This window comes from Onychomys torridus, chromosome 9, assembly GCF_903995425.1.
Source record: "Onychomys torridus chromosome 9, mOncTor1.1, whole genome shotgun sequence".
NCBI classification, from domain to species: Eukaryota; Metazoa; Chordata; class Mammalia; order Rodentia; family Cricetidae; genus Onychomys; species Onychomys torridus.
The window spans coordinates 66,208,980-66,233,534 of NC_050451.1; the positions used below are offsets into that span (position 1 = coordinate 66,208,980).

The 24,555-nt window shown below is 39.6% G+C and overlaps 1 protein-coding gene and 1 long non-coding RNA gene across 2 annotated transcripts in view; one reads left to right on the plus strand and one right to left on the minus strand.

Moving 5' to 3' along the window:
- Positions 1-19,838, minus strand: part of Dnajc15 (DnaJ heat shock protein family (Hsp40) member C15) — a 55,598-nt gene extending 35,760 nt beyond the window's left edge. The window contains exons 1-3 of the mRNA XM_036200075.1: positions 19,686-19,838; positions 7,369-7,420; positions 3,817-3,890 (exon numbers count right to left, since the gene is read on the minus strand). Of these exons, the coding sequence (XP_036055968.1) occupies positions 3,817-3,890; positions 7,369-7,420; positions 19,686-19,787 (228 nt within the window). The 5' untranslated portion in view covers positions 19,788-19,838. The remainder of the gene's footprint in view (positions 1-3,816; positions 3,891-7,368; positions 7,421-19,685) is intronic.
- A 24-nt stretch (positions 19,839-19,862) lies between these two features.
- LOC118591622 lies at positions 19,863-23,936 on the plus strand. Its single transcript, XR_004945947.1, has 3 exons — positions 19,863-20,142; positions 21,486-21,675; positions 23,879-23,936. It is a non-coding gene; the product is annotated as an uncharacterized LOC118591622 (long non-coding RNA).
- Positions 23,937-24,555: the final 619 nt, after the last annotated feature.

The following is a 24,555-nucleotide window of genomic DNA, read 5'->3' on the forward strand; positions in this document are numbered from 1 at the left end:
ACCACTCAGGAGATGGAGCAGGAAGAGCAAAGAGCTCAGGCCAGCCTGAGATACACAAGGCCTTGCTGGTGCCAAACATTGAGCACCTACATCCACATAAGACCTGAGAAAGCTTAAAAAAAGATTCTAAACACACAAAACAGGAGCCAAACACAGCCTCCTAGTCTCACGTCTCATATGCTGGCCACAGTATAGAGACGCATCTCCTGGAAGCTGCCTGAGGGATGAAGCTATCCACCAACCACCAAGCTTTACTGGCATAAACTAAGCTGAACAGTGTCGTTAGCTGATGCAGCAGTTGAAGATTTGTCTCATGCAATCAAAAAACAATACAAGTGCTCAGTAAAAACAGATCCAGAAGAAAAAAAAAAAATCAAACCTCTAAATGGGTCACAGTGTGTTTAAAAATATACATAGGCTTGGGAGAGAGAAAAGGTATATACAATCATAGATAAAATTTTTAAAAAAGTTTAAAAATAACAATGTCAAGTCCTTTAAAAAGGAATGAAATAAAAAAAAAATCACATAAAGATGGCAAACACACAGAGAGTCTGGATCCTGTATGTTATTGTGTTGTCTTTGCGTTTTCTGATTGCTAAGGAAGGAACAACAGCTGCTAAGACACAATGGATTATGAAAACCACTGGATTAAATCAACCAATATATTTTTAAAATGTCTTGACTTCAAAATGGAAATCAAAAAATATGTTACTTTGGGGAAGAGGTTATGCTTTTATTTCCATAGGAAATGAGAGGCTGTGTATTCATTCCAGGTTGATATGGACCAGGTTTGATCAGGGAAGATCCCCTGAAAATCCTGGCTATAGACATAAAGAAATAAACCTAGAAAAACTACAAAACACATAATATATATTTTACCTGCTGCTCAGTCATGAAACAAACAAAAAATCATCTTTGGCTAACTTGTGTACAAAACACAATCTGTAGATGGAAGTTTTCCTGTGTCCCACCCAGCCCCACAGCCACACAGTCCCAAGTAAACATGTACCCTCATTTGTGAAGCATCTGTTAAACTCATGGTCATCCTATAATAGAATTATCCCTCAAGACTGGAGAGATTTGGTTACAGCAGTCTTAAAGGCTGGTCTCCAATTACAATGATGGACCTGGTGGAAGGATGAGGTTAAGACCATTAAAAAACAAAGCAAGGTTAGAGGTATGGAAATCTCCCAAAATCAACTTCTTGGAGAGGGCAATTATGCTGATACACAAAGGCAATCTTTATATGATAACCACACCCTGGCTTAATGGCACATAGCAGCTTTGAATGCTTGGGACAGAAGTGAAGAAGTAGGAAAGAAAATTGAGTCATTTACTAAAGTAATACAGGGCCCAAAAGAAACCTTTACTGATTTCGTACCAAGATTGACTTCAGCAGAAAAGAGAATGATACCAAATTCAGAAGCTAGACAAATAATAATTGAATCTCTGGCTTTTGAAAATGTTAATGCAAAATGCAAAAGGGTAATTAGGCCATTAAAGGCAAGATCAGCACCCTTGGAGGAATGAATCTGAGAGATAATCAATATTGAATCTCATCATGATGAGGAGAGGTGATTTCCAGAGTTTGAAGAAAAATAATAATGTCAAATGTTTCAATTATGGTAAAAAAAAAAAAGGTCACCGAAAAAAGGATTGTAAACAGAGCATTCCTAGAAACAATGTTTTTTCAAGAAATAATCCTAACAGAATGCCCCTCCCTTCTTGATTATGCAGAAGGTGTGGCAAAGGCAGACACTGGACTAAGGAATGTAGGTCAACAAGGGACAAAGTGATCCCTTGCCTTTGCAAGCTGGAAACACCCTGAGGGGTATCTCGCGGGCCCCATGTCAACAATCTATACTTGTATTAATATAGACATGAATGTTTCCTTTAAAAGTTTATGTATTTTCAGAACAAGGGAACCAGGCACTAATAAAAACGGATGGTCCAGACATCTCAGAGAACCTATGTTGCAGTTTCTTCAGAGTTCTGCATCCAGAACAGTTTCAAGGCTGCTGGCTGAGATGATCCAACCTCACAAACTACTCCAGTCAAGACTTAACAATTATCCTGATTTTCTCAAGGTACCCCAAAGATATCAATGCCCTCAAACAACAAGAAGTAGTCTAGAGAGTGATGCCCAGATTCCCAAGAGATGGGGTATAGGTGAGTTTGGGTTATTCAATGGATTATGAATGTTTGTCATTATTTAGTAGATTATTGAATCTACTTTAACCCCGAAAAACAACTATAATCTCAAAATATTTTACATCAGTGTAGATTTTGGTTTAGTAATATAAATTTAAAGTTATTTTTGCTATACCATATGTATGTTTCTACTCTTGTTTGGGGTATTGTACTTCTGCAATTCATTTAAAAATATAAAATTAAGAAATACAGGTTAACAGTCGTCTACAATAATCAAACTTGTAGTCATATTAAGTATATTTTCAAGGTTAAGCAGATATATTTCAATAGATTGATAGTCTTCAAACATTTCAAAGACCTACAGAACACAGCATTTAATATGTTTAATAACCTAATATTTTCATGACAGTTAGACACATCTGCTCCTGATAGCACCAATTTACTTCAAAAGCAGATGATGGGCATCAAAGAACCTCCATATGGAGTTTGCTTTCTTTATGGCCAGAGCTATCCACTTGGGAAAAAAATAAAACAACAAAAACAACATCTACCCTTGCCTTAACTGCTGACAGCATACTATTCAAACTGGACCATCAGGATGAGAAAGGAAAAAAAAAAAGCACCTGCCAATCTTTCCTAAGACAAGACAAGACAGTCCTTCAAATTGTCCTGCTTCTCAAAAATGTCTGTCAGATATACTAGGCCTGTAGGCCAAAGCTGGATGCCCCAATGTTACAGATGAACTTTAAGTAATGGTCCAGGCAGCCAGATGTCCCTGTCCTTGGAAACATTATACCCTTCTGGGGTCTTTGATTGAGTTAAAGACTAAATAGTTAGACTTAAAGTTTTCCTTAGTTATAATAAAAAGTAAATTAGGTATAAAACTTTAGACTAACAGATAAGACAGATAATAGAATATTTTCTTTAAATCTGTCAACTACAAATGGATTGGATATTGCAACTGTAATTCTTACTTGATAACTGTTGTATATAATTTTACTATGTTAAAGTTAAAATCTTCCTTTTTAATTAGACAAAAAGGGGGAAGTGCTATGGAATAATCCTTTTGTTCAATGTGAATGTATTACTTTCATTGGTTATTAAGAGCTGGCTGGCCAATACCTAAGAAGGTTTTTTTGGAGCAGACAAAACACTGGGAGGAAGGGTGAAGTATGAGGCATCATGAGGAGACACCATGAGACTCAGGGTGAGCAACATGGGAAGTACGCATATGAGATAAACAAGCCTCAAGGCAGCACACAGATTTATAGAGATGGGTTAATTTAAGTTATAAGAGCTAGCTAAAAACAAGCCTAAGCTGTTGACTGAGCATTTATAATTAATATTAAGTCTCAGTATGGTTATTTGGGTCATGGCTGGTGGGAAAGAAAAGTCTGCTTATACCCTGCTTCAAAACAAGAAAACAAACAGTAAGTTACCTAGCAATTGTCAAAACCAGAAATAGAAGTTCATGCATAAAAATCATACAACCAAGAAACTTAAACTAAATCCATAGACTAGACAGACTCATAAATGATGTGAGGAGGTGAACTTCTACTTCTTCCTGACTTCTGGGTGGGAAGCCTAAGACATGCTCTGAGTTGCTTTTAAGTATAACAAACAACCATTAAAAGTGCTTTCTAATTACAGCCCCATTTAACTTACAGGCGATGAAATCTTCTTTGCTGTTTCTGTGATTACTTGTTCTAGAGGTTTCCAGATTTGAAATGCATAGCGACCTAAACAGTAAATAGAACAAATACTAATATATTTCTCATAATTAATGTCAATCATTACTGTTTAGGCGCTTATCATACATTATTCTTTGATATAAATGTTATTTCAAATTTTATTAAAAAGACGTACTATTTTTCAAACATCTAATACACTAAATAGACTTTGACTTTAATATTATCATAGCCAACACATATATACCAAGTTCTAGTTCATGATAATAAAATTAGAAATTTTCAATGTTTATATGTATACTGTACACTTATACAATGTTACAGAATACAGTAACACCTTAATACTCTTTCCACAATAAACTGACTAAAACAAGACACTGTATAATAGTCACTTATGATACTAAGTGAGTAATTATATTGCCATTTACGATGATAATAACAATGAAATACATAGATTTCATTATCTGTTGTTCTTACTTCCAGTCTTTATTTTCTCTAAAATCTTATTTTTTTTTATCTTTTTGGTTATTTAAAGGTTTACTCTCATTTAGAAATTGCCAGATTCCAGTGATTTCTCATCAGTAAAACTTCACATCACTCCTATCTCCAAGGTACTTCAAAAGAGTTTGGAAATTATTTTCAAGTTGATATTTTACTGACTACAATTACTATTGAAATTCAAAGTATTAAAATAATGATTCAAATTTACATTTTCACAATTTCAAGTATCATATTGGAGTAAATGTCTCTAATTTGATCATTCAAAAAAGTTAAATTTGATTAGGAAATGTAAGCCCAAATAGGAAACACATGTTTGTATTATCCTTAAAGAAATAGTAAAAACAAACAAACAAACAAAAAGTCTGTGACAAGAAATGACGGATGTTAAAGCAAAATTGCTAAACTGGTCTTTGCCAGAGATTTCCTATAAATTTACTAAAGACACATAACTTGAGTTTCTACTCTAAAAACATACCTGAGTTTTTGGAAGGACTAAAATCTTACCTTAATTTCCCTTTCTTAAGCATGCTCATATTCCCCTGTGTGGACAAGTAAGAATCTAAAGCAGACCAGATCCTGAAGTCACTCTCAGGGCTTCACATAAGAACGACATCAGCACAAACACTGCCTACTTGTGCCTTTCACCAAGTTGTGAAAGCTCAACACCAGATCTTCCCAGACAGTTTACCACTTGATTCCATACATAAAACATCACTTTCAAATCACCTCAAAATTCTTCAAAACCACAACCGGGCACAGCAAGCAAGCTCCTGCCTCAGGAAACCAAACATACAGGGACAGTGAAGGCTTCGGAGGGGATGTCTGGAGATTCACTGAGATACAAACTAGATCCAGCTGCAGCACAAGGAAGCACAGCAAGGACAGCTTCTCCTAGTTCTTTCCTTCAGTTTATTTGGCTCTAGCAAGGGCTGCTATTCTAATTTGTACCATGAATTTCTTCTGTATACAATGTACACACAAGTTTTTATCACTGTGTGAGAGAAGAGGAGACAAAACACACCTTTTTCTAAATTAAAATGAAAAGCTCACAGTTGAATTTATAATTATGTCTATTCTATAATAGTACTAAAATTGGTTTATGTTTATGACGACTGTCAGAATTTCTTTAAAAACATCATCTTTTTCTCATGAAAGCTCAGAAGTAGTTAACTGTAGTCATGAGAATGGTGCAAAGCCCTGCTGGCAAAAGTATCTAAAGGTTCTGAATCATGGGTCTTGTTGATTTTAAGTTCTGATTGTTTTAAATGAGAACTGTGTAAAATTAGATACTGCATAGAATCAATAAACTATCATTTTCTATTAGAACTAAATTTTATGACACCACAACAGAATGTAGCTTTATTCAAAGAAAAATACAATTAACATAATCAAACACATAGGATTTAGAAACAAAAATTTAAATAACATGGTGTAATGGTTAATTTTAATTATCAACTTGACATAGTCTAAAATCACCTGGGAATAAATAGAGTAACAATAAAGGACCATCTTAGATCAGGTTAGCCTATGGGCCTGTCTGTAGGAAAATGTCTTCATCATGTTAACAGATGTGGGAAGACTGCCCACTATGGGAGGCACCATTCCCTAAGCAGAGAATCCTGAACTGAGTAAGAGTGGAGACAGACTGTCGAAGACAAGCATGCATAAATTAATTCTCTTTCTGTTTTGACTATGGTTGTGACTAGCTGATTAAGATCCTGGCACCTTGATTTCCCTGTTATAGTAACTGTAACTGGAATTGTGAGCTAAAACTAACCCTCCCTTCCCTAAGCTGTTTATCAAGGTATTTTATCAAAGCAACAGTAAATAAAACTAACACAAGGAAATATTCTCAGATTAACATTTAGTTAGGGAATAGCTATGTAATTTAATGTTGTAAATAAATGACTGAATAAGTATCTTTAAAACTACCTTTTCTAATAAGATAATTGTGGCACTGAATTAAATTCTCCTCAGTTTATAAACAAACAAACTATATCAACCTGTTAGAAGATAACTAAGTAGTCAAGGAATAACTATGTTCATCAGAAGGAAATGAGAGCTTGAAATGTTTGAGTCCATATAAATATGAGAGCATAAAGGAACCTCCATCACCTATATTGTACTGTTTTAAAGATTTTAGGACCAGAGATGGCTATGGGGGTAAAAGTACTTGTTATTCCAGCCTGACAACCTGACTTCCGTCCTGGGAACCTCTGTGGTAGAAAGAGAACTGACTCTCTAAAGCTGTCATCTGCCATCTAATCTATTCACCCCTGGCCAGGTTTTGTTTGTTTTTGTTTTATTTTTGTCTTTTTAAGATTTACTTTAGTATTTATTTAGGTGTATGCATGTGTATTTGTGGACAGTTGTCTGAAAAAGCCAAAGAAAGAATTGACTCATCTGGAGGTGGCATTAGAGGCAGCTATGAAGTGCCTGATATGGGTGCTAGGAACTGAACTCTGGTCCTCGGGAAGAACAGCAAGTGCTCTAAACTGCTGGGCCATCTCTCCAGCAGGCTCTATTTACTGTGTACCACAGTGGGCACAACACAGTCAGAGGCTAACTAGGACGCTGGGCCTCAGTTTTGACCTGGTTTGAGACAGTCTTTCTACTGTTAACTGACGTACACTCCACGCTAGCTGGTCCAGGACTTCCAGGGTTGTTGCTCTCGTCTCAGCCTTCCACTGTGCACTGCACTTACATGAGCTACTGTGTCACACCTCTGCATGTGTTTGGGGCGTCTGAACTTGGATCTTTAGGCTTCCGTAGCAAGTGCTTTAGCCACTGAGCCATCTCATCAGCCCATGCTACAAATTTCTTATCGTTGGACACTATAAATAAAACTGGAAAAGAGCATGTCAGGAATATCAACCATTATGCAGCCAGGTGTCTTAGCTCATTGACCACTAATTTTCTTTATTATAAGAAATTTCTTATCTATATTCTGCTTGACTGACCACTGCTGAGGAACTGTTGTCGGTGGGCAAGTGGGAATGCATTATGTCTGAAAACTGAAACAACATACCTGCAAAGGCAACAGTTGCAACACCAAGTCCTACAGCTATCAGCCTCCTTCCCTGCAGAGGAGAAACACCATTTATAGCTGTGCACACGAGTCTGTGAAAGTAAATCACCTTAACGACAATGATAATTACACCAAATACATTTCCTTCAAGAGCTATTATGAAGAATATAACTTGAAAATCTAAGCTACCTATGAGATTATATATGCTGCTTGCTTTATTGGATAATTTTCTTTCTTTTCTTTTTTCCTTTGATTTTTCGAGACAGGGATTCTCTATGTGTAGTTCTGGCTGTCCTGGAACTTGCTCTGTAGACTGGCCTTGAACTCAGAGATCCTCCTGCTGAAAGAGGCAAGGGCTGGTGAGGAGCAAACAGGCCAGCCAGCAGGCACAGGACAAATGAATAAGGAATCAAGTTAGAGAGGTCAAGTGTCATGCCCATGTTCCAACCTTTTGACATTGTGACAAGATAGTGTCAGCAAAGTTCACATTCAAGCACCATGTAATCAAGTTACAGAACAACAAAAACAAAAAAACCTTACAATTTAAGTCAGTTTATAATTTTGTATCGGGCCAAGCTGCATGTAGCCCACAGGCTGGACACCCCATGGAGGGCCTTACAGGGAACATGAGGACTTCAGCTTTGCTGTAAGTGACAGAGACATCACTGTTCCCAACAGAGGCCTGACAGTGTCAGAGAATTCTAAGGATCTCCAATTGTCATGCTGAAAAAAAATGGCAGAAGCTACACAGGGTCAAACACAGAGGCACAGAAACAAATTACAAGTATTTTTAAATAGTCCAAGAAAAAATAATGGGTGATTAGTGATGAAAATGGTAAACTTCTAGATTTCTGTATTTTGAAGGTAAAAAGATTTTGCGGTACTGTATGTGGTCTATGAGAGAAAAATCTAGAATGTCAAAGTTGCTGTCTTGAACAACTACAAAAATGAAATGCCTTTCGCTGAGGGGTCAGACTAAGAGCTTTCCAGTAGGAAATCTGATGAGCTCTCTTTGGGCTTACTTGCAAAAACCACGATGAATAAATAAGACACATTGTATAGGAATTCATTAACACTTGGTTGAGAGAGAAAATAAGAATGAGCAGGATTAAGCAAAACCATTCTTTGTTAACTGGCAGGGATGCAATTCTCAAGGGTTAATTGTAAGCAAATCACTTTTGCTGAACTCAGTGTTTTAGAGTGTCTTATTATTTGGTTCAATTTCCACAAAGAAAGCCTTCTGAATTTCAACAACATCAAGTAAAAGGGAAAATGTAGAGAGGGAATCACAAAGGCTGCTGACACAGCAGCAGGATTTGGGGAGAGACGGAAGTTACAGGAGTGCTCCTCAGGAAGTTACAGGAGTGCTCTCCAGGAAGTTACAGGAGTGCTCCTCAGGAAGGAAGGGAAGAGGGGCCTGTGCTGAGTGCATCTCAGAGGCAGGTAGCAGGTTAGCTTGTGTTACTATGGTAGCCCTGGGTTCCATCTCTACCATCCCAAAACTAAAAAGGAGGGGAGGGTGTTTATATTCACACACAAAAAACGATAAAATGACATTTGGAAGAGAACTTTTACAACTATCTTACCTGAAAGCTTCATGCTGCATGAATTTCAAGTCTAAACTGGCTAACCCACATTAACCTACTCACTCAGCCTTTAGCAATATGGTTCACTTCCACAGTGAGCCCATGCGCCCGCCTCCCTTCTGTCTCAAGGAAAGGCAAAGCTAGGGCCTAGTTCTATTTGATCAGCTTTAAGCCACTCAATTTCCTTAAATCAAAGGCAAATTTTAAATTCTACAATAATACTAATGAATAATTGGGGGGGGGCACAAAACACCGTAACACAAATTAAAAGTCAAAGACAGGAAACCACTCTTAGGCTCACCCCAAGTGAGTTGTATTCCACTCCTCAGTATAATGAATGAAATTTCTCCAAACTCAAAGCTCTTCTACATAATGATTTCTTGGGGAATAATCTTTTAAATACTACTTTGGCTTTATTCAAAATAATGTTGTGAGTTTTGCCTGCACTTTCTCCTGTTACATGGAAAGCTCTTTGCTCACATTAAACTATAATGTGAATAAATGTATGCATGGAAGGTCTTGCTCTAGCAGCAGACCAGTCCTGGAAGCCTCAGAGAGACACAAGCTGTGTGTGGCAGGTTCGTCAACCACGCTGCAAATCTGCTTCAGGTTCTTCCTTAACCCAAATACACAGCGATGGGCGTTTCATGGGTTGACCTGGCTAGACTCCAACACCTGGAACTGTTGTGGAGGTGTTCTGTAGATGCGGTCAACACTTCTTGTCAGTTAAAGACTATCTGATAATCTATGAAGGCCTCAACCAATCAACTGAAAGGCATTAAAAACAAAGTTGAAGGTTTCCTTGAGGAAAAATCAGGCCTTAGGTGGTAAGGTAGAGCTGGAGGCAGCTCCAGGCTGTAGGTTCACCAACGTCTCGGGTTCAACTCCTGGCAGAAGAACATAAAACAAAGAACAAACAAAAACTGAACTCCTATCTTCAAATTTTCTGCCTGGGTCCTGTCCTATAAATTTAGACTTGCTAGTCACAAAATAGACACCAATTTCTTAAAATAAATACATATATTACTTTGTTCTCTTTCTCCAAAGAACCTAACTAATACAGACTTCTGTGTTCAAGCCCTGAGCCTCACACATGCTCGGTAGTGTTCTACACCAAGCTATGTCCTCTTTCAGGCTTACTTTTGATTCATCTATTGGGTACAATGAAATCCATATTTAAATATTTAATCTTGCTATCAGTTACATACCGGGCACAAGGGTAGGACTAAAGATACAGATGAATTAAAAGATCTCTTAAATGTTATAAATGCCCTCAAAACAAAAGATATGTCTAGCAAAACGCAATTGGTTTTCTTTACTCTTATTCCCTATAATTGTGTCTAATTCCCTATAGAGCTTTCTAGATCTTTGAGCCAAGAATGTTTCTTAGGACAATAAAGGAAAGGTACTACTAATTGCTAACGGGTCTCAAGTCTACGAATCTGACACTTCCAATTCTTAGATTATGTCACAGAGTAGATAAAAATTGTTCTGGGTCATTTCCAAGAACACATGGTTGTAATCTCTCCTTTTTGTTATCTCCTGTTATTACATCAGTATGTCATGGTATATAATGCAAGCTCTTTCATTAAGTATATTAAATAATATTTTTCTAAGATTTTTTAAAGCTTTCAACTTCTTTAACTTGTTCACGGGAAATAGTAAATCTGAGGAGCTTTAAAAAAAGATTTCTAACCTTCTCCCTTGTGATGTGTGCATAATGCTACAACACTGTGTGTGTGTGGGGGTGTGTGTGTGGGGTGTCTTCCTCTCTTCCTCTAAATCTTCAGGTGTTTAACAAGAGAGCTGAGCGTCTGTCTACTGTCACACTGAGCAGGATGAAACAACAAGCAAAACAATGGGACATGGAAGAAAGAGATCCCCTAGATCCCTCTCCATGCTGGAACTGCTTTAAGTCTCTCCCTGATATAAACCTAAAGGATTCTGACCAGCTAACAAAACCACCCTTTTTTTCTGAGCTCCACTAAGATCCCAGGAACAGTAGGCCTTATTAACATTTTAAGGCAAAGGACCAAAGTACACCACAAACAGCAGAGACCTGGGTTGGAAATAGACATTTCCATGACCCATCCTGGAGTAACAGCCTAAGATAATGATCACATAGACCACAAACAAATGGCGGCCTGGAAAACCCTGATCCTTGCCTTTCTGTTGCTATCTGACCCCGAGACTGCTGTATACATTCTGAAGACCAATTACAGACCTGTGGCTCCTAGTGAGACCACTGGAGGAAAGCGCCTCTTCCAACTTTCATTACTCCTGGTCTGTCTTTACAGGGTGGGGGACTGAGTCTGGGACTCTCTGGAACCACGAACTTTGTCTATCTCTGGTATTAGCAGCAGGATAAATAAGCATCCAAACATTAAAGATGTCAATGCCATTCCCAAATTCTCCGCTATTCATAGAGCTCCAGCTTCCTAACTCCTCCTCTCCGATACCTCTGTTATATCACAGACCACATTGTAAAGCCTGTCTTCATCACACCAGGAGGCTCCGGAGAATAAGAAACAGGCTTTGTTCACTCTCTTATGCTCAGCATACAGGACGAGCTCAATAAGAGTAATTACCTACATGGAGACACAGTGGAGGGATAGGTGGTTAGGTGTCTGAGTGTTTTGCTTTTAAGTCAGAGCCCTGCTCAGAAAAGTAGAAACAAAAATGAAGGATAGTGGGGTCAAGGTTGGAGCAGGGAGAGAACAAAGATTATGTTTTTAAACTAAATTCTGATTTGGATTTTATTCTCACCTTGCTATTATCTTACGTCGTTATAATTTGATAAAGAGGCTCTTTTAACCCAACCAATTCCTTTTGTCATTTTATTATTACATTGACTTCTATTCTTCTTCTTCTTCTTCTTATTATTATTATTATTATTGCTTTTTGTCCAGTGTCTTCCTGAACTAATAGATCCAAACTATTTATGATCCAAGTTCCAAATTCTTTTGCTGCTGCTGTGGTTTAAATCTGAAATGTTCTGTACATTGGTCCGTTAGCTTGTGGCATGAATTTAAAAGGGAGATTGGGGGAACTTTGGAAGCGAGGCCTAGCTGAAGGAAAGGTCACTGGGAGTGGGTCCATGGGGCATACTATCCATGCCCACATCCTGTCTTGATCTCTAATTCCCTGTGGCCCAACAAGTGAAACATCTCTCCCTCCACGTGTTCCTGCCACCAACATGCTCTGTCCGGTCCCACAGGACCAAGTGACCAGGGCTGACCCTGAGAAGTCATCAGCCAACAGGAAATCTCTCCCTGAGTTGTTTTGATCATGTTCTATTACTAACATAAACGCTAATACAGCCAGGCATGATGACCCACAACCTTTAATCCCATCACTCTCAAGGACAAGGAGGCCAGATCTCTGACGCTGAGACCTAGCCTGTCTACAGGAGTCCCAGGCCAGCCAAGCACTACATACACAGTGAGACAAAGGAAACAGAAACAGAAACAAACAACAAAGGTTACTAATAGACCTACCTTCAAATCAGCCTTCTCCTGCCTCCTCCCCCACACCACTCCATCTCCATAACACTCAACTATAAACTTCTCATAACAATAAGTTTATTTGTTGTCTTTTGGGGGAAGTTATTCATTTCTATTTATTTCGAAAGGTATAAGAAATATATGCAGAATTTTGGGCACAGAAAGGTCATTTTATGAAAAAAAAAAGTTTCTGCTTCATTTTCAATGGCCTTCATAGGCTGTGTGTCACAGAATCTAGAGCTGTAAGAAAAAGAAAACCTAGGCAAAAGCCACATTCAGGACTGAAGACCAGGAAAAGTCACATGTCTTGGGAACTGCAGCTGTGTCTGCACTAGAATTAGAGCTCAGCTGGTATAATTGCAGATCTGCATCCGTACTCCAGTGTTGCTTAAAAGGAAAAGTATACCCAATGGGTGATAATCACTACTTGCCAAGGTGAACTCACAATCAAACACCCCTATCTGACGCTAATGCCCATTCACAAAACCCTTATAAAATGTCTTAAACAACTCATCACTGGGTCATTTTTACAAACAACCTAGAGTATGGTATCTTCTATTTAGCTAAACCCAAACTGGAGACTAGCACTTGTCTTTGATGTCCCAAACACTTTGTTCTCTATAACGTTGTCTTCCTTCTCCCTTACCCAAAGTGCACTGCAATCCCTGTAGTTAAGACAGCATCGACAGTGTGATGTACTCAGAAGTAGCAGTACTCGTCCTTTGAAATGTTTTTAGCTGGCACCATGTGGCAATGTTTCATAGTGCTAGCACAGAATCTCCTAGTACTGAAAGACATACGTTTCATTCTATTTTTCCCCAAGACAGGGATCTCTCTGTGTTTCCCTGGCTGTGTTTTCCTGGAACTGACTGGCTTTGAACTTAGAGATTTGCCTGCCTCTGCCTCCAAGTGCTGGGATCAAAGGTGTGCACCTCCATGCCCAGCAAAAGATGTACATTTTAACCAACAGCTCAAGTCTGAAAAGCCAGGAAAGCAGCCCAATGAATAATCTCTTGATGCAGGAGATTGCAAAGTGAACTCAATGTCTTGAGGGTAATTTCATCATAAGAATCAAACACTCTAAAAACCTTACCTATGGCATTTTGCAGCTTTTCTTATTTCTTCTTACTTGGGAATTTGGATTTATCTCCTTTCCAGAAACTATTCTACTCCCTTCCTAGCACCTACTTTACTGTAAGGCAACAATCTCAGACAGACAGTATTCACAGCTGACATTTCATTATATAGTATCCATCCTTTCCTCTGAGTTAAGGGGAACTCAAACCAATCTGCTTTGAAGCTTAGGAATTTATAAACATATCTAGCTTCATCTGAAGACCCTGAAAATTATCACAAAAGCCAAGGCCACAAATCATTTCTTGGAACTGGATTTCATCCATTTCCTTTATCTAAATGATGGAATGGCAGTGCTCTACAGCAAAAGGGACTGGGTTCCTACCCCAGGCCTCCACTTACTATCAGAGTAACCTTGAGAGACTTAATTAACCTCTTCAAGTCTCAACTTTCTCATGTGTAAAATAAAGAAAAATAGCATGAAACTCCACAGGGTAGTTTTACAAGGAGAAAACACTATCACAGTGCCTGGTGCAGAGCAGACATTCATTAAATGTTCATTTGTTTCCTCCGTAACTATTTAGGCATAATGAATAAGAACAGGAATATCAGGGCTTCAGAAGCGGTTTAGAAGTTGAGACTACTTATTGCTCTTCCAAAGGATGCAAATTCAATTCCCAGCACTGATGTTTGGAGGCTTGTAACTCCAGTTCCAGGGAATCTGACCTCCACAGGCACTCAGACAAAACAGTCACATACAGAAATAAAAATCAATCATACACACACACACCCCTCACCAGTATTCTAACATTATTATAGGGGCAGAAAAGAAAAGGGAAATTTTTTCTGTTATAAAAGAACTTAATTGAGAAGATTGGGCAAAAGTGTTTTTAGGACAAACAAAATCAGGGAAAGAACTTACAGTAGCGAAGAGTGAACTTACACTGAAAATACCTAAGGTAGCCATCTATAGAAACCTCAGGCAAAAATGCCTCCCATGTTGAGAAAATGTAAACAATAACCTTACTGTTAGAAGGTTTCTACTGAGACTTACAATCGAGAATCATCCAAACCACACGATACTCTGACTGAACTGCAGAAGATGACAAGCTTCTCTAACTGAAAGGGAATTCACCACTTAAGTCATTTTCTTCCCCTTTCTCAAAGTCTGGCTCACTCACTTTTCTACAGACTTGATTTCCTACATTAGAAACAATGGGTTTGAACTCAGGAAAAGCCTCTCACTAACTTGTTCCTGAGGAAACAATGACTCTACAGTGTGTGCAAGGATGGCCTGGCTCTGGGGGCAGTGTCAAAGGGCATCAGGCAGGCTCACTACTGCTGAGGATTCCCTAGGCTTAGAGACTGAGCAAGTCTCCTAAGGGCAAAATTCCCACCTGATTTGACTCTGGATTTACCACAGCATTCAGAACAGGCATCTTATACTAATAATAAATATGCATTTAGACAATGAAAAAAAATGACGGCATTAACACATCTGTCCTTGACTGGGCAACTGAATTGGATCCAGCTTTATACATACCCACCACAATAACAGAGGAGTTATAACAAGGTTGCAGAGCCTAAAACACTTAGTACCTGTTTATTAACTAGGCTTGCTGTTCTCTGACCTTGGAAGTAGTTTACACACAGGTTTATAAATCCTGGTTTATACACATTCTGCATACACAAACCCAGTTTCTATCATTTACACATCTAATGTTTCCCAAACAATGTATTAAACAAGAATAATCAAACTTACAATTTGGGGGGCTCTATTTGGTGGAGGTGATGGGCACACCACTGCACACATGTGAAAGTTGGTGGTCAACTTATGGAAGTTGGTTCCCTCCTTCCATTGTGTGAGATAGAAAATTACACAAATGTTCAACTACCATGAATTTAAAAAAAAAAAAAAAAAAGTGGAAAACAGCCCACTCTACCCCAGCTGCTGCTGCTAATTTTTTTTTTTAATCACATCAAAACTGTTTAAAATTTCCCTGTGGCATTTTATTCTCCCAAACAGTATAAGCAGTAAATAACTATCATCTAGATAAGTATAAATTGCCTGAAAGCATTTTAAAATGCTAAAACATCTGTCTTGAGGCTGCATCACTGGAATTCAAGATAGACAATAATTGTGCCAGAGGGATACAAGAACAGGGAAAAAAAAAGTTCTTCTCAAAGAGTGATAGTTGGAACAGAAAAAGGAAGCACACACTAAATAATTATTTAATTGGCATTTACCATATAAACACGCCAGGCCTTTTACTAAGCTCTGGAGAAAGAATAGTGAACAAGACAGATATGTACTCGAGTTTCTTATTCTCCTTTACAGCCAATAGCAAAAATATGTACCAATATGATATGGGAATCAAATACCCAAATACTATTAGCTATATAGTAAAAAAACTAACTTTTTAGTAAACAACTACATGAATACCATCTTCCAATTACACCATGGAAAATGTACATTTTAGGTGCTTACAAAAATATGGATATAAATCATTTTGATAATGTATTAGTTACTTTTCTTGTTGCTACAAAATACCTGAGGAAAGCAAGTTAAGCATACACATTATAGGGCAGCACACGCCTGCAATCCCAGCACTCTGGAGTTGGAGGCAAGGGGTTCAGAAGTTCAAAGTCATCCTCTCCACCTAGAGAATTCAAGGGAAGCCTGGGCCATATGAGACTTCCTAAAAATAAGAAGAGGGGCTGATTCAAGAAATAAATTGAACGGAGGAAGGATTCGTGGTTCACGGTTTGGTGCACAGGCATCTCCTGTCAGGAAGTAGAAAGGCAGAAGCTGGTTTTCAGGACGCTCTGTCTCCTGGGCTGAAGCTGTCCACACACTCAAGGTAGGTTCTCCCTCCTAAGTTAGCATTCTCTAGAAACAACCTCTCGGACACACCCTCAGGTGTGTTTCCTAGGTGATGTAAATCTAAGTAAACTGACAGTGGGGAATGACCATCAGAGATATAATAATAAACTATAATATAATAAAAGCTTGTATAACCTTCTAGGCAAATAAATAGGAGACAATTTTCTCCTGCTGCAGAAGAGGAACAGGGATCAGGGAGGCTCTAAGGCCCTTAAACGGGGTCTTCAAAAAGGAAGTAGAAGTTTATTTCAGCAAAGAATGTTAATCAGAAGAGAAAGCTTTAAAAATGTCATAGAAGTAGGAAATCCCATATAGAAAATGGAAACCCAATTTAACTACAGCATGCAGAGAATGTGTAGTGCAAAGGATGGACAATGTGGCTGGTGAAGCCACCAAGGATTAATACATGAACAGTCCCGTATTCCACCCTGACAAAAGTTGAGAGCCGGGTAGCTTCATGGTTTGATAACTGGAGTGGCCTCTTACTGATCTGTGCTGTACTAAATAACTGGTGGCAGTGTGATGTTTACGAAGTGTGAGCCATCAAGGCAAAGAGACCAGTGGTTAAAGTGTATTACAACAGGTAATCCTCTGTTACAGAGAAGAAACGATAAAGACCAAGAGAATAACAGTAAAGAGTCAGAAGTAGATCAGAGATCAACCTAGGTAATTCAAGGTCAGAATTAAAGAATAACAGGAGAATCAGCATGCGTGGGGACATTTCTGATTCTAATACTACTACATATAAAGTACTAACATAGATGCTGGACAGTCACACCAAACTATAAATACAACTTGTGTCATGGTAAAGCAAGGACAGAATCAAAGTTAAAATATCATAATAATCAAGGTTAAAATCACAAAATATAATCCATGTGATTGCCAAGAGAAGTGTCCAAGTATGTCTTAGGAGATGTTAATGGATGTTAAAGACAGGAGTGTTCCATTATTTGGGAGCAACAAATGCTTACTAATACATAATAAGAATAAGGTTTGAGCTAATATATTGATAGGTTTTAGCCTTTAAGTGGTGGTTATAATGAAATGTAGGTGGCTAATTGTCTTACATGTTTTACTATCCTAATAGTATATTACGCTTTCTGGAAAAGCAATATTCTATTCCCAACTTAAGTTTCTTTTCTCCTTTTTCATAAGAAGTAATTTTGCTAGAACCACCTTTGACAATGGCCTCCATCAAACAATTGTAGATTATAGAAATACTTATATAAAATAAGTATTTTACCTGTTCTATTCAGCCTCTCATACAGGTTAATGAACATTACATCTTAATCCATTAAGGTAAGCTTCATAGCCAGGTGGTAGTGGTGCATGCCTTTATAACCAAGCACTTGGGAGGCAGAACCAGGTGGATCTCTGTGAGTTCCGGGCCAGCCTGGTCTACAGAGCAAGTTCCAGGTCAGACTCCAAAAATGACACAGAGAAACTCTGTCTTGAAAAACCAAAAAATGAATAAATAAATAAATAGATAGGTAAGTTTCATGAAGAAAAAGATTTGATAAGTACAGACACAGAGATATAGTCTATAAAAATCAAAATAAATCTCAGTAAATGAAAAGGTTTTTCTTAACTTCTAAATAAACATCGGTGTCTACTATTTTCTTTTTCTGTTTCTTTGTTTTGTTTTTTTCAAGACAAGGTTTCTCGGTGTAGCCTTGGCTGTCCTGGAACTCACTCTGTAGACCAGGCTGGCCTTGAACTCACAGAGATCCCTCAGGCCTCTACCAACTACCTGCTGGAATTAAAGGCGTGAGCCATCACCGCCCAGCTCAAGGTCTACAATTTTCAAGCCATTTTTTTTCCTTTCCTAACATGTACCCCTTTGTCAGCTTCCCATATATTTTCAGTTACCTAGAGTTATTATCAGTAATCTTGTCTACCTCATTGGTTTGATTTGGATCAAGAACTCTCAACAAAATCAAGAATGGTCCCTCAGGGACATTCTGAAAATTTTGTGAGGCCCTTTGAGGTCCCACAGTAATTTGCATAAGAGGACGGGTACTTTGTGGACAGCGGACTACCGATTTCGTGTGAGACCAGCCAAGAGGGCAATTAAGAACCAACATTGGCCCTTAAGGTTTTACAAGATACCAGTGACATGAAGTAGGGGATAGGCAGTTTACGCTCATCTTTGCTAAGCACTCTCATCCATTTACACGGCTTCTACTGTTTTAGTACCGACTGAATTTTCCATAAGTGAACTTAACCCTGTAAACTGAGGAGGTATTTAAAAAAAATAAAAAATTACCTCAAAGTGTTCACCTTTCCAGAAAAAAAAATTAAAAATAACATAATTAAATTTAAAAAAAATAAATGAAATTAAAAATAAAAATAAAATTGGAATGCTATTTGATAAGGCAGGCAGGGAGAAGGGTGAGGATCCTTAAGTCGAGGCCAGTCTGGGATACACAGTGAGTTTATTAAAAAATAAGTTCCTGGTGGCTGGCAACTGTAGCTGTCACACAGACGACTGCTTTGGACTGTTGCAATAGGGGAGCAACATGTTCACTCTGTAATATTGCAACCTCTAACGTAATACCGTGAAGGCATTTACAAGCAACATTATTTCTAAGGAAACAGTTACTTCACCTTTATGTTTCAGCTGGACTATTATATTGACTAAAAAAAAAACAAAAACAAAAAACAAAAAAACTTGACGGACTCTCACATCAGGATATCACAGCAAACTTTTTAAAGTTCTTGGTATAAAACCGGCACTGGCGTAGACTGGTGGAGAATCACCCACAACTGAGCATGCCTGAGGCTGGCTCCTAAAGAGACCCCCCCCCCCACCTTAGGTCCTGAATGCTCCTCACTCCTACAGATGGAAACCCGCAGGGTGAGGCCGACAAGAGTTCGATCCCCGGGAAGGAAAGAACCTACTTCTTCCTTTCAGCCTGAATAAACCGCGTGCACTTTCTGAATGGACCCAGGTTGGGTGCTCCAGACTGGGGAGGGACGCTAGAGAAGCACCTCTCCCTCCCGGCTTCGCGGGGTACTAACTGCCCTCACGCATTCTACACGCCGGGGTTCTTAACTACTTTCCCCAAGGAGGTGGCCCTGGCCCCTCCGGGTCCCCTCCAGGCCGCCCTGGGGGTTCCGGGGACTCTACAGTGGCCGTGCACGGGCCAGTTCTGCGGCCCCGAGTCTCTCGGCGGAGGCAGCCTGTGCGGGGGAACTTGGAGACCTTGGGATCCATGCGTGCGGGGACGCGGGAGAGGGGCGCGGGACGCCGGCCGCCCGCAGACTCACCGCTGCGCGGTCGATGTCGGCGTCCGGCCTTTGGGTGGAGGGAGGCAGGTACTCGGCGTAGCGCAGCCCCTCTTTGGAGGCCACGCCGCCACCGGTAGCCATAGCAGTGCGTGGTGGCCCCCAAGGACGCGCAGCGTTGCTACGAGTCTACGAGACGACCGTAGGGACAAACTAGTGCGGGCGGGTTAACTTCGCGCTCTGGGTAAATGCTCAGTCGTCTGGGTGGAGACGCTGTAGAGAATCTGGTTCTCATTGGATCTCCCAGCTGTTTGCCCCCGTTAAAGCCCTAACTTGTCTACTTTTATTTGTTTGTTTGTTTGTTTTGCAGGACCTCCCGGGGCTAGACGTGTTGTGTTACCTTCCAGCACACCCACCAAGCCTGGGGTTGAGGTGGGACTTGTTCGGTCTGTCTTGAGTTCCTCTGAAACCAGCCTAGGAGAGACGCCTGGGTTCCGAGGTGGGGCCTGGGAGTAGAGACAAGCCTGGGGCTTCCTAACTTGACCTTCCCAGACAGAAATGACTAAGATTTTACATGTACGTGAAATTACTGGGGAGACACTGGTGACCAAGTAGCTGTTTTTTGAGTTAATTTGAATATATAAAGACTTACTTTATGAACTTTTAGGTCAAGCACTTTGGAACAAATATTAGACAATAACTGAAGCTAATATGTTTTCTAACCCCTGGACCGACTTGGCTGTTGTTTTGCCCTTTATACACTTTGCAAAACAGCTTACAAGAAGTTTTTTTTTTTTTTTTTCTTCCTATTCTTGAGTCGAGATCCAGGAAAGGCACAAAGGTACACAGAGAATCCCTGTCTCAAAAAACCAGAAAGAAAAAAAAAAAGTTTTAAGAACCTATTAATTTACCCATGTAGTTAATATTATGTGCATGCTTAGGGCCTGAAGGAATTTACAATCCAGAAGAAAAGATTACACTAACATGTGCTTGTAATATATACCAGAGCATGAGCATGCTGGATTAGCTGCAAAAGGAAGCAAAAGCAACAGCATTAGTGTTTACAGAAAGGAACAGCAGTGATCATGAACGTTTCCTTGGAGGCTCAGCCACTGAGACAGTTCAATAAAGAATATGTTTGTTTTTTTGTTTTTTTTTGTTTTGTTTTAGTTTGAAGAAGAAAAGGGCCAGAAATTCCACATGGAAATAAACACAAAGAACTGAAAATGGTGGTGTGTAATATTGGGTTAAAAGTATTTCAAGACTCTTTAGAAACATGACTTTATCTAAATTATTTTTTATTAAACCAATCCACAATTATTTGTGAGCAAAACAAATGAGTGGGACTGGAGCCTACATATCATTCATTCATCATCCATTTGTTCAATTTATTCAATAAATACTTATTGAGCATGTGTCAAGTTTTAGACACAGTACGGGGCATTGTGCCTTTAGCATCAATTAAACAAATAAGGTCTCCAAGTCTTTGGAGTTTAGAGTCTAAAAGAGGCTGATGGTGTTTCCTAGCAGCTGGACCCTAACAGTCATAGGCTGCAAGCCTGGAGCAAACAAGCAATTAGAGCAAGACCCATGCGAACCAGCTCTTTTTAGAATGTTGCACCTGCTCATCTGGAGGGGAAGCTTCCAAAGCAGAAGCCAGGACAGAAGGGGGCTGGGGTGGAGAATGAGGCAAAGGAGAGGGCTGTGAGGAGGAAGATGGTCAGCAGGTTTTGAGATATTATTGGCTGCTTCTAGATTTTACACACACACACACACACACACACACACACACACACACACACACACACACACCACTGCTGCCTTGGTTCTCTCCTTCTACAGAAGTGGCCAGCGTTCCAGAGAAATCTCATCCCCAGTGACTACTCAGCCCCTCAGCCTTTGGTTCTTCAGCAGGCTCAACCTTAGCAGCAAATAATGATAACAACAAGATCAGTGAAATCCTTTCCTCTCCCCACAAGGATCTCTTCTTGGTTTAGCTAAACTCATTTCTCTGGCTTCCTTGAGAATGATGGTAAGTGTTGTTTTGTGAAATAAAGAAGAGAAAATCTATTGGTTTTCTTTTAATTACTTATACCATTTCAAAGCTATATTATGTTCAAGGGGCCTTGTAAAACAAAGGCAGAGATTGGTATATATTTTGGAAACATTTCAGTAAAGGGGTTTAAAGTTTTTGTTAGGACTTTCAGTAAAAGAACAGGGAGTCTTAGCCTCTCTATGCTTGTTTCCTTATCAGTAAGTTGCTTAGCGGTCTGACCTCCCTTGTATGCAATAAGTGAGTTAGCTTTGTAACTGTCTTAGAATGATGACTATTATGGATTGGGTAGTAAGTGCCCTTCCAAAAGGCTTATACATGGAAGGCTTGGTTCCAGTTGGCCAGTGGATCCTGAAGGCACTGAACTAATCAATAGATTAATCCACTGATGGATTTTCCATTTGAAGGTATTATTGGGAGGTGTTGGACATTCTCAGAGGTAGGGCCTAGTTGGTGGAAGTAGGCTGCTGGATTGGGTCCTTAGTGCTTATATCTTATGCAGGGCCTGTCTGGCTCTCTCTCTGCCTCTTGGCTACTCTGAGGTGAGCAGCTTCTTCAAACACAAACTCTTACTTTGTTCTTCATTAATACAGGCCTATAGCATTGGGTCCAGCCAACCAAAAAAACCATGTGCTATGAACTCCTTCTTTTTAAATTCTTTCTCTTTGTTATTTGTCACAGCAACAAAAAGGAACTTGACTAATTACCTGGGATCTAGTGAATTCTGCAAAGGCATTACCATTTCTGTTTTTCAATTTCTTTTAAAATTTCATGTGATTTTGAGGTCAGCCCTAAATGTATGTACATACCAACAACACTTATTGGATTCAGTCAGGTGTGTGTATGTGTGTATAAAACAATTCTCATTGTATAATAAGAGGTTATAGATTTGAGGGGGGTTGGGGCATGGAATAGTTGGAGTAGAAATGATATAAATACAGTATGGATTTTTGTTTTGATTGTTCAAGGATTTTTGTTTTTGTTTGATTGTTTGATTTGTCCTGCTTGTCCTTGCCTCCCTAGTGCTGGGATGAAAGGTGTGTGCCACCACTGCCCAGCTCCTCGTAGTTTTTTAGCAGTGGGTAGCCTTATTAAATCCCCCCCCCCCACATCGGCATGTTGACTGGTGCAGTCTTGGGCAAGCACCTCTGCTTCTGAGAGTTCATGGGTGCTGCTTCACTGTCATCTCCAGAAGACACTATCTTGAGTCAACTACCCCAGTCCTCTCACACCACGATCTTTCTGTCCCACCTTCTGAAATGTTCCCTGAGCCTTGGGCATCAGGATTTTGTTGTAGGTGATATCTCTATTATGGATAGGCACCCAGGAGTTGCTCATTCTCTACCTTTTGATCTAGAGTAGCCTCTGATGAAATAAGAAGCTTCTTTGATGAGGAGGGGAGGGCTGCACTAATCTATGGTGTGAGGATAATTATTTCGAAGGCAGTTGGGTACTATAACTATGTAGTAGTAGGTTCTCCTCTAGAATCTATGACCTCATCAGTCATGGGTTCATGGCTACATTTGCAGCACCAGGCATGAGTACCCTCCTATGGAGTGGGCTGTAAGTGCAATTACACATCTGTTAGCTACCCTGAAGATATCAATGGCACCACTGCACCACTGGGAATGTTTTTCTGGGCTAGTCAAGATTGTGATTCACAGCCTTTAGAGCTGGGTAAGATTTGCATGGAACCTTCTCATAATATGAAAGCTGGACCTCCAGGAGAAGGCTTCCAGGTCAGTACCAGCTCGATTCCTCCAAGACCTGTGACCTAAGTAGATGGCATCTGCAGCAGCAGGGTCTTACCTTCAAGTTCTGTCAGGTAACCAAGGTGGGTGGCAGTAACCTGTATTATTTTGGGAGGATGTCCCTTGGATCTCCCCACCAATTATTTGGAGATAAAAAGTTATTTGGAGATAAAAAAAAGACCCTGCATCCTGTGTGTCTTAGTTTCTTTTCTGTTGCTGTGGCGAAATATCTTGATCAAGACAATTGTGTTAGTCAGAGTTCTCTAGAGTCACAGAACTTATGGAATGACTTAATCTCTCTCTCTCTCTCTCTCTATATATATATATATATATAGATATAGATATATAGATATAGATATAGATATAGATATAGATATAGATATAGATATAGATATAGATAGTATATAACTACTTATTGAAATGACTTACAGACTGCAGTCCAACTAACCCAACAATGGCTGGCTGTGAACAGAAAGTCCAAGAATCTAGTAGTTATTCAGTCCCACAAGACTGGGTGTCTCAGCTGGTCTCCTGTGTATGCTGGAATCCTGAAGAGGTAGGCTCCAGTGCCAGTGAAGGAATGGATGTCTAGCAAGGCGAAGACAAGCAGGTGAAGAACAAAACCTTTCTTCTTCCATGTCCTTATACAGGCTGCCAGCAGAAGATGTGGCCCAGATTAAAGGTGTGACTTCCCACCCCAAGAACTGGATCAGAGGTCTTGTCTTCCTACCTTAAAGGTCTGGACTAGAAGTGGATCCACTTCAGTGGTAGAGAGCTTGCCTAGCAAGCACAAGGCCCTGGATTCGATCCTCAACTCAAAAAAAAAAAAAAAAAAAAAAATTGTTCCTAAGGCCGGGCGGTGGTGGCGCACGCCTTTAATCCCAGCACTCGGGAGGCAGAGCCAAGCAGATCTTTGTGAGTTCGAGGCCAGCCTGGTCTACCGAGCGAGATCCAGGAAAGGCGCAAAGCTACACAGAGAAACCCTGTCTCACAAAACCAAAAAAAAAAAAAAAAATCTATCCTTCAATGGCTCACCCTCAGTGACCTATTTCCTCCAAATAGGACCCACCTTTGAACAGGAAATCACCACCACTGAATTAACTCATTG